The 11,540-nt window shown below is 28.2% G+C and overlaps 1 protein-coding gene across 1 annotated transcript in view; it reads left to right on the top strand.

Annotated features, from left to right (window-relative positions):
• The window catches only part of LOC107448822 (uncharacterized), a 16,456-nt gene continuing 4,916 nt past the window's right edge, over positions 1-11,540 (top strand). The window contains exons 1-7 of the mRNA XM_087159646.1: positions 1-180; positions 5,514-5,642; positions 5,776-5,971; positions 6,403-6,592; positions 7,635-7,683; positions 9,273-9,475; positions 11,308-11,434. Coding sequence (XP_087015772.1) covers positions 73-180; positions 5,514-5,642; positions 5,776-5,971; positions 6,403-6,592; positions 7,635-7,683; positions 9,273-9,475; positions 11,308-11,434 — 1,002 coding nt within the window. The 5' untranslated portion in view covers positions 1-72. The remainder of the gene's footprint in view (positions 181-5,513; positions 5,643-5,775; positions 5,972-6,402; positions 6,593-7,634; positions 7,684-9,272; positions 9,476-11,307; positions 11,435-11,540) is intronic.

Raw genomic sequence — 11,540 nt, forward strand, 5'->3', positions numbered from 1 at the left:
ATGGCAACATTAAAAATTAGCATTTTGTCTTGTTTTTTGTTGTGATAGAAACATGTCGTGAAACGGAGTATAATGGCCGTGGTGCATTTACGTAAAAATTCCTTACCTATAACTCGGCAGTGGTATAGAGATGAGAATGATGATTTCTCAAGAGTGATGCTTCGAAGGTATTTTTATCAGGTACTGTCATTTAAAACAATTTTGATGAATATTGAAAAGCTCATCTGTGCAAACCACACCCTCGTTAATACTAAAATTATTATATTATTGATGCGTTTTTGGCTAAAAATTTGATATTTTTAATTGATCATATGAAATTTCATGTATTTAGTATCATAAAGAAGTGTAAGAAATACATTTTATGCTGGTATATTGTACTAGGTAATGACATAGTGTTTGACATGTATTAGTTGTTGTTTTTTAGTTAAATTGGGATCAATCTTTTATTAATATATCTTCAATCTTATACGATCTTTTTTTGTTTAATTTTGTGATATGCATCATTATTGAACCAGAATTTTCTGTTTCTTTGATTTTTACTGTCCTTGTGCTTTGTTTACTTGTTTCGTTCGAAGCTATTTTTTCAACTGCGACCTAAAATTATCAGCTTCGCGACAAAAATTCTGTTATAAAATTTATTGTAGTTAAGTATTAGTGTAGTTAAGTATTGTAGTTTAAGTTGTTTATTATGTAGTGATAATAAAATATTTACAACCTATTAGTAAAAAAAAAAAAAAAAAATTCAACTATGTAAGCAAAATGTAACAAACATCAGTGTTTTCATCGCAGAAAAAAAATGGGTGAGAATTTCTCACCCTTTCTCAAAAACAGGGTCAGATTTCAAAAAGTTAAGTGAGATTTCTAAAAATTAAAAAAAAAAAAAAACACAGAGACTTGAAAAAAAATCATTTCTTTAATTATAATACATTTTTAAACATCTTCTAATTTTTAAAGCATTGAATATTTTTGCTGTATCATCATATGGAAAATGTTCTATATCTACTTTTTTATCAGCTATTCTCATTAGGTTGCTCAAATGCGTATTTGTTTCGATTTGATCGTTACTATCCACATTTGTTTCATTTTCATTTGTCCGTTTCGGAGTAGAAGATATTGCCTTTACAAGGTATTTGTCCATCTTGCATTAATGCGCAAAAAATTTGAACGTCTTACATGAAGAAACCTTATGGTAAACACATGGTTGCAGAGAAATGCGTTCTGAAAGAGGTTCGGAGAGATGGCGTTCTGTTGTTCTTAAAGGTTCTGAACAATACTGGTAAATAGGGATGGGGCAGATGTTGAAAGATCCAGGAAGAAAAGTGAAACGGATTTTATTCTAAATGGCGCAATGAGAAATTTTTTTCAAATTGCGAGAAATTCGCGAATTTTGAAATTGGTTTATAGAATGCGCTGTAATAATTTTTTAATGCAAGAAAAGAAAAAAATATGCAAGATTCTCGCGTTCTCGCTCTGTAGTGAAAACACTGAACTTTTAGTAGGAACAGTGTCATCTTTTATAAGGGTGATAATAAAAATAGGCCTCATATTCCACTAATTTGAAAACAGTGTAGGTTAAATTTAAAATTATTAATAAACTAAACTGCTGCATATATATATATATATATAAATTTTTTTTTACTGCTCAACATTAAATTTTGAAGCAAAATAAGAAAATTCCTTAAAATATAAATACACAAAAAGTCACTTGAAAGTTACAATTTCATTCCTTAATCTTCAAATGACAGCTACATTTATCACTTATCATTTCAGTACGAATTAATCCACAATTCATTATTTGCACAACTTCATTTTCCCCTCAGATTAATAACTTATTGCTCATACTATTAGAATGACCAGGTTGTCCATATTAACTGCCTAAACAATTTTTTTCTTCATTAACTTGCAACTCTCAAAACTTTGCTCCAAAGAATCTTTCTTTATATCCCCAATTAACCCCACCCTGATTGCTTACTAACAAATCTGTTTTTATCTCTCCACAACTTCGATTACATCATCATCCCCTCCAATGATCGGCACATGCAATTTTCTCTTCATATTTTCTTCAAATTAAAACCAGATTATCATCAGCTATTGCGCAACTTGGCGATAAAAAAAATTTAAAGAACGGTGCGTACTGATAACAAAGTTATTCCTTTTTCTTCTTCAAAGATTTACGTGTTTAAATTTTATTTGCTACCTTGGCAATTATAGTCAGGTGTAGTTATACCGCAGATTACAATAAATGGAAATATCCCTGGAGTGGGTTCTGTGACGGTAAGATAAGGGAATAACTTTATGCTAATACAACCACATATTTTATAATATAACCATAAAATAATATAATAGCAGACTTTAAAAGCAATCTTATCTATTTTCAAGGTCACAATGTAATTTTTAATTTAATAATGATTTTTTTTTCACTCTATATGGAAAAAAAAAATTTTTTTAGAGCAAATTTGAATCTTTCAAATTTAATTTGATGTATCAGATTTCAAAAATTAGGATCATTCTTACTGGATATGGTTAGACCTGTCTGTAAAGTGTATTAATCTAATTCTTGATTTGCCTCTGCATTTTTATATAAATTTATATTTTAACAAAAAAATTACCATCAATAATTTCTTTGCATAACTCAAAAAAATTATTGGAAAACATTTTCCATTTCACTGTGAAAAGATTTTACTCTGCATAAAATTGTAATTCCCTGAAAATAATTTGTGTGGTCGAAATTTATCAAGAAAAGAAAGAAAGAGGAAAGAACATTTGTATTCTCTTATCTAAATTTTAAACTAGTTGAATTATTTTAACTGATGCAGTAAAAGCTTTAACACTTTTAACATTTGAGAGCATGCTCCACTGTTTGATTAGATTAGAGACTAGATGCACTCTGTATTCTCTACTGCACAGATTGCCATTTTTTTTTTCAGCTAAGGAACCCTAAACAGTCAAATTTCTTTTAGCTACTCCCCCCCCCCCCAAAAAAAAAGTACCAACAAATTAATTTAGAAATATTTAATGTGAAGAATGGAGATAATTTTTTCATTTGTTCTTCATTAGCAGCTGAATTATGGTTTTTGAAAAAGAACTGTTATAGACTATGAGAATAGTTATCGAAGAAAAATAATTCGTTATTCTTAAACTTGCTTTTTTTTATTTGAATCTTAAAGTTCTATGAAAAATACTAATGCAATTAATGGCAGATGCATTTACTTTTAGTATTTTATTGAGAATATACTGTGGAAAAAAAAATATAATCCACAGTTTTATATTTCTTTTTTATTGGTAATAAATTGGTATTTAAGTAACTTTATAATATATTAAATAAATATACTCTAATAATTATATAATCATTTATTGGTTTGATGCTAACCTTTTGCACGTTTCAAAAATCTTCACGGTTTAAAAAAATCTGTTCTAACTCACAGAACCCTTGCGGCCTTGGGTTCATCCAAACACTTTATTTAAAAATCACTGCTCTACTGTATAAAGCATCAATCAGGGTTGCCACTCCACTGGGATAAAAAGGAGACCCTGGAAAATACAGGCAATTTAAAAATTACCTAAAATAACAGGGAAAATGCAGGGAATTTTGATTTTTTTTCTTCACAAACTGGGAAAATACAGGGAATTTTGTACCTTATTTTTGTCTTTTAAAGAATGGGGACCACTCAAAACGTATCCTATGGGATATTTAAGGAAGATATTTCAGCTATACTTAACTGTTTCTTTACTATAGCTTTATTTAGTAGCGCTTTGCACTGTTGCGCCATACGTCCCTGGTTCGATCCTCGGGCTGGACAAGGTTGACTCAGCCTTTCATCCCTTCAGTGGGTCGATAAATGAGTACTAAGCATGCTTGGGAACTAAACACTGGGGGTTCTTCATTTGGCTGACCACCTGACCAGAAAATCTGCTCCTGCACCCCAGAGCCCAAGGTCAAGAAAGCTGAGATAGGCACAGTAGGCCTTGGCCCTCTATGAGCTGTCGCGCCACTGAGTTTAGTTTATAGCATTATTTAAGTATGTCGTGCTTTTTTCCAGCAATTAAAACTAATAAATATAGTTACCCCAATATGGCTCACATAAGAGCACAGTAATTGTTGTTTCCGCTTAATATATTGCGTATAATATCTACAGGGAAAACACAGGGATTTTTTTTCCAGATTTGAGTGGCAACCCTCATTATATACAGTTCACTGTTAAATAATTAGGGTCAGGTTATTCAGCACACTCCTCTCTCCCCCCTAAAAAAGCGAGTCATTTTTTGTAAAACGCTAGGTAAATTATAATTTCTATTTTCCATTGTATTGTATTATAAGTAATTGTTGATCAAAATTCTAATACAATAATTTGTGTTATTTTTTACAATTCGTTATTGGGTTTTATGGACTGGTATTCTATTGTGCAATAGTTTTGCATTTTCTTTATTTTAAAATTTTTGTTAAATAAGCTAATAGTGTTTTATTGTGTAACAATTTTACACTTTCGATAATTTTTTTTTCTCTAAAAATTGCATCAAAATTTGTTTATTTCAGTACATTTTTGCCTAGTTTTACTATTATATTTCCTCAAGAGTTCTATTATAATACTACTAATTGTCTAAAAATTATTAACATATTCTGTACAAGTTTATATAAAGCCGGTTTTTAAGTTCAAGTAAAAAATCTAAAGATGTCTATACGTTTAAGAGGTTTTAACCCTTTCGCGACGCAAAGCGCGAAAGCGCGCTTACCGCTGAGGCCGGCAGTCTCTCTAGCGTGTGTCTCCCCAGGGCCGGAGGGTTTTTTGATGTTAAGCCTAATTCCATGAAATTACCGAAATATCAGCGCGTTGTTTAATATTGTTCCGTAGAGTAATTAAGTGACATACGCTTTATATATATTTCTATGGATACTTTATTTACTTAAGTTATTTCTTGTTTAAATGTAATATAAATATTAATAAGTTTAAATATTTTGCATAATTTCCTCTATTTCCAGCTCAGTTAAAAATTTTCGACGCTTCGACATTCTAACGGTAAAAAGAAAAAAATTCAAGCCTACAAGATCTAATTATCCACTAAAAACTAATCCGAAAATCGAAAGTATCGAGAGATAAAAAAAACTCCCTTACTTACTGTAAATAAATATCACGTGCTAATTTAAAGAGCCCTCATAAAACATTCCCCCCCTCCACTCCTTCCCCTAAAAACCACGTGAATGTACTTTCATCTTGAGTAGAAGGTCAAATCTACATGTATCTGAAACCATATGGACATACAATGCCATCTTTTGGAAGAAATTTCATTTTTTAAAACGTTCCGAAACGCTGGCACAAATAAGTGACGGTCGGGGGTGAACGAGAAAACTCTCTGACACGCGGGTGTGTCGGCCGGGAAGTGAGCGCGTTTCTTGCTGTCACATATATGTGACAGTCGGCTCGAAAGGGTTAAATTTTCTCATTTATTTTTAGCTTTATTCCTAAGTTTGCTTTTTTTTTGCTCATTTTTTTTAAAAAAAATCTTTTTTTCTTTAGCATAAATTGTGTACTACCTGTGCTGGGTTTTATGGACCTAATTTTGAGCAGCCACTTTGTGTTACTTGTCATGCTTTTTTATATCCTGTGGACTTAAACGTATCTGATGGCGCAGTTGTATATCAAGAAGTAAGCCTTCGACCTTATCTCTTATTTTTTGTTCAAATTATGTCCAATTATTTATTTTCATATTTTTTTTGAAGTTATTAATTTATAGTAACCTATATTTTTCAAACTAATAACACAAGTTGAATATTTATAGAAAAGTGATTCTGATGATTCTGGAACTGAAGAACCTTCAGATTTTTATGAAACTTTACAACAAAGAAATGAAAGACCACCTAGAGTGCTTGGGCAGTGTAAACTTGACAAATTATCTGAATGTATCACAGCTCTTATATCCCCCAAAAGAAAAGATATTTTTGTAGAAGGGTTAATGGAAAACTTACCAAGTGAAGGTAAATATGACTACATTTTATATACCTAAAAACTATATAATTTATATTACTTACTGTTGTGCTTTTTAAAAAAATAATGAAAATTTGCAAAAAAGAAGTAAGTAAAAAAATCTATTTAAATAAAAAATCCACAAAATATATTTTTTTAAAAATAGTTTTTTTTCTTCAAGTTTCACTAACAAATGTGAACTGTTACTTCAAAATATATTTGTTATAATTTGACATCAAATTAAAATATAGGTACATTTCAAAAGTATTTATAATCATACATCTGTTTGATGGAATTAAATTATTTGATAAAAATGATTCTGCTTTTTATTTTAAAATTATATATATATATATATATATATATATATATATATATATATATATATATATATATATATATATATATATATATTTCAATGTGTAAATCAATTTTTATCTTTTAGTACTTACAGTTATATTTTCTTATTTGGACGATTTCTCTTTATGGAACTGTTCACAAGTATGCAAGCGTTGGTGTGGCGTAGTTGAGGCTAATAACCCTGACGAAAAATGGAGACAATTCACCAGAAGACGGTGGCAATTATTCAAACCTTCTTTTATTGTTCCTTGTTGGAAGAGCATGTATACTAGATTGTAAGTTCTAAATTTTTTTTAAAGCTATATGCACCTTGAAACTGTGAATTGTTTTAAAAGGAAATATACTCTTTTAACCATTATGGTTGTGTAATAAATTTTTTTATAATTATTTTAAGTCTTTATTTTTGTCTATATTAAATTATAATGCATGAAAAATTTTATTCTTTAAATTTAAAAAGAATTTAGAAAACTATGTTGACTAAAAATAGAAGTGTGACGTTTTCTTTCTTCGATGGTACAGAAGATGCAGTGTTTGTGTCAAAAATATCTGTATTTGATTAGTTGTCAGTCTTCATACATTAAACTATTAATGGATAGGAAATGAAATGAATCTTATAAATATACTTTTTTTTTACTTTTGAGTGAATAAATCTAGCCCAATAGCTTTAAGTTTATAGCATTAAAATATATTTATAAATTTTTAAGATTCATTAAGTGAGTAAAGTAATCAATATTTGTTTTCACTACAATTCTGCTCTATTTGTTATTCTATTATATACTAATTTTGTTTTTCTTCCAGATGTTCACAATTAATAAATATTTATTATTAACATTTGTTCCTGATAACAAGGTTTTGGTTTTTAGATTTTTATTTTATTTCTGAAATTTTTGAGCAAGGAAGTAAATAAATAAAATTGTAAAATATATATACTGAGTAATTTATTTTTTTCTATTGAAAAATATTTCAGTATATCTCACTATGCAATAACAAATATTATTAAAATTTTTGTAGATAGGATGTTTTTTATATGAAAGTTTGAATAACTATTTTAAGAGCTGAAAAATTATCAAATTTGATACGCGTTATATTATTTTCCCCATTTTTTGCAATTTTAACAAACTCATAAATTAAATAAGTAATCCCAAGAAAGTTATTTTTAGACAAGCACATTTTTGGTAATTGCAAGTTTTTTTTCCCTTTTAATGTTGCATTGCTATACAGTGTAATTTTTAAATCATGATATTCATTTTTGCGATTGTGTGGAGTTTTTTTTAGAACTAAGTTTTTTACTAAAATTTTATTTCTTTTCATTTGCAGAGCTCAAAGTGCCCCTTGTATGCTGTGTTTACATCAAATGACAGAACAGGTTAGAATCTAATATTTTTAAAAGTAACACCTGTAAATTTCTGCCCCTTTTTTTTACTGAAATAGTGATCTTCAAATTTATAAATATTGAATGTAAAAAGTTCATTCAATATTGTTTGCATTACTTTGCAGTAAAAAACAATCTCAGCCATCTCGTCAAGAAAAATTCTTTTATTAATTTCTTGTAAATTAAAATATTGTTCTTATTTACTATTCAAAGAATATATATATATCTATGTGTATATATATATATATATATATATATATATATATATATATATATATATATATATATATATATATATATATATATATATATAAAATGCTGTTGCTGAGAGGAAGGCTAAAAAACAGGTCTTTGGTAGGGAAAGAGGGTACAATATTTATGTAATAATTATTAGAGAGAGAACAATCATCAAAGTGACACAAAATCGTTGTGCTCCTCAATAAAAGTTAGGGAAAATCATCCAAGGGAAATCTTATTAATTATAATTGGTCAATTAAATAGGTCGTGGGATAGATATGTTTCTCTCAAGTTAGAAAAAGAAAACATTAAAATTTTAATTAATACATACTTAAACTTAGATTAAAAGTCAGGATGTGAATATTAAAGTGTGAAAATGAGCATTTCGTTTAGAATAATAACATAGGAAAAAGATTTACAGAAAGGGAATAACATTAAAAGATTAGTTATTATCTTATTAGGGTGTTTGTTTTGTGTTGAAATTAAAATGCGAGAATAATTTCGTAAATTTGAGTAGAATTTGGCTTTGATACTCTATGTTTTCTGCTCTTTGATCTAGAGGTTCCTTCAAGAAGTGTTAAAGGTTAAATAACCATGAGCTGAATTAAACTATACCAAACTGAAACAGTACTACACTATCAGAATGGCAGAGTCACCTGTATTTTATTTCGAAATCAAATTTGACTAAAGCTGTAAAAATTTAGAAAAATCACTGAGCTACTTAAGGGCTGTCAAACACATGTTTTATTAAAGAAAATAAACCCATATTTGCAAATCATAGTGAGAAATATTAGGGTATCTAGATCCATTTCAAAGTGTTATCAAACATTGTTAATCTATTATTAATGGTTAATTATTAGTGTATAGCTACTGTTCTTGTGGTAAAAGCAAAGGGGCCAAATATCAAGAATTCAACAATTTTGTAATAATTGAATTAGTTTAGGTTTTTTATGCTTAATTCTTTATAAATTTTTATCACTGAATTATCAGCAATATAAGTCTTAAAAATGTTTTTGTTGAGTATACATGTATAAGTAATTTAATTTTTTTTTATTTAGAATGTAAATATGGTTATTAATTTAATGAGTACAATGAGCAACTCTATACTGAAAATGCTTATAATTAGACATAAAATGTTTTTGTGGTTGCTAATAAAAGCAAGAATAAAGTTTTTTGCTACAAACAAGTTATTTCATCTTGGTTTTTTTTTGGGGGGGGGGTAATACATTTCTTACTAATTATGCATTTTATATCATGACAAAATCTTAGTCTTGTTTTGTCTAATTATTCTAGTTTTTAATATTATTGCTTTATATAATAAAGCTTTTTTTGTTCTGTCTGCTAAGGTTGAACCAACTGCAGTTTACAGCTCTTGGAGAACCATTCGCTTAAGGAACGAGTTGAAATCTTTACATTCTGATCCACCTGAGGGTATTGAAGCTGTTCCATTGGATGAGATGTGTTTTCATTGGCAAGCTACTATTTCTGGTCCTGCAGATAGTCCTTATGAAGGTGGTACATTTTTCTTGTATCTGCAAATACCATCAAGGTAAGAAATCTGTTCTTAAAGATCTTATAAGGGTTGAAGATAAAATTGATGAGTATTGTTATGAAATGCCTCTATTATTTACATTTTTTTAAATTGCATATTAGTTTACTACAAGATAGTGAATGTGTTTATCTAATTTAGTTGATTTTTTGTAGAAACAATACTACTGATTTCTACTTTTTATAAAATAAAGAGAAATTGTTTGTGTGTCTCCATAGTGTTGTGAACAGAAAAGTTTTAATAAATATTTTGCTGAAAATTTTCAATATTTTTTAAAGATTTTAGAGCACGTTGACAAGTTTTCAATTGTTGAAATCCATCTAGGAAGTTCTTGGCTAACTTTTTTGGTCACTTCCTTTCACTGAACATATTATTTATTTAGCATTTAATTTTTTTTTAAGGCTAAACATAGACACTGTCGTGTAAACAATAAAAAAGTGTACAAACTATTGACTAAACCGTTTCCTCTCCAAAAATTTGTTGTGCTACCAAAGGCAGAAGTATATATTTAAAAAAAAATTTATTCTGCCTTTGGCTCTTTGACTTTGCTTGTCTATGCACACAGAAAAAGTTAATGGTTTAAGAAGTTGATTATTTTTTTTTTACTCTATCAATTACTTTGATCTTTAATTAGAACAGTACACATTAACGGCATAATTTTTATGTTTTTGATATTTGACTTGTAAAACACATTACTTTTCTTGGATGTATGTATTTTTAAATTAATTGTATGATATTTTTTTCTTCCAATATCGATGGTTTGTGATTTATTAAAGAGGTGGCCATCGAAGACCGTTAGTAAATGATTCCTTGCAGAACACTTCTACAATTGCCTGAGACAGCTGAATATATATATATATATATATATATATATATATATATAGTAGCAGTAAAAAAAAATTGTTTATCTGAAAACCCCATATTTATCCCTTAATATGGCTGTGGCATTTAGATTGATGAAATATCTTTACTAGGACTATTTTCATTAAAATTAGTTTTTTAACCCATATTATGAAATGAGGTTATTTCAAACAAGTAATTTATTTTGAAAACCAAATAGCAATTGTTTAACCCCTTCCTTCTCCCTCATGTGATATTCCCGGGCTGGAGTGTTCAGTAGTAATGCACCAATAACAATAAAACTAATTCATTTATTTGCCTGGAAAACATTTTATTTCTCATTTTACACATAAGATGCCAGTACTAGGATATTTTTAAGGTAATTGTAGATAGTTAGTTTATTTTAAACTAGATGTCAGCAGTAATCAAATACATGTATAAAACAAAATAGGCGCTTTTATGACCGTTTTCTTGAAAGGGGTTCAAAATAAAACTAAAAATTTTGAGCAATGGAAAACTTCAAAAAATTCTTTCACTCCTTATCAGCTAGATACAAATCTGTATGGTGTTTTTAGAATACAGGCTTGATTAGACTGAGAGAGAAACAACTTTTGAAATTGTATTGATTGATGTGGTGCAAAGAATATGCAACTTAAATACTTATCAGAAGTGCATTATCTTTTGTGTGTAATTGATGTCAGACATGTAAACTTAATATGTTTTTAGAGATTGTGAAAAGCACTAACTGTTACTAAGACTAAACAATGTTCACTTAAAATAATGTTTTTAGAAAATGATACTTTGTATTTATAATTATTTTATTTTGTGATGCATTTATTACTTGAAGATTATTATTGATTCATTTCATTTACTATAATGTATTTTTAATTTGCTTTGACATTTAGATTTTCATGATTCCTATTTTTTAAACTATACTCGTTACTTTACTTAAGATTTTACTTGTTGAATTACATATTTTCTTCTTATTTTAGTTATCCGATGAAACCACCAATTGTTCGTTTCATCACAAAAATATTTCATCCCAATGTCAGCAGGCACGGTGATATTGGCATAGACTCAATTCATGACAATTGGAGTCTTATTTTGACTATTTCTAAGGTAATATAAATAAATTTTTTTTTTTTTTGAATTTGTTACATTGTTTTAAGATTTTTGTTAGTATATTTTATTTCTAAAGAAAATTAATGTAAAGTTCAGATAAATG

This window comes from Parasteatoda tepidariorum, chromosome 3, assembly GCF_982258835.1.
Source record: "Parasteatoda tepidariorum strain Cologne lab strain chromosome 3, Ptep-v5.0, whole genome shotgun sequence".
In the NCBI taxonomy this organism is placed as follows: Eukaryota; Metazoa; Arthropoda; class Arachnida; order Araneae; family Theridiidae; genus Parasteatoda; species Parasteatoda tepidariorum.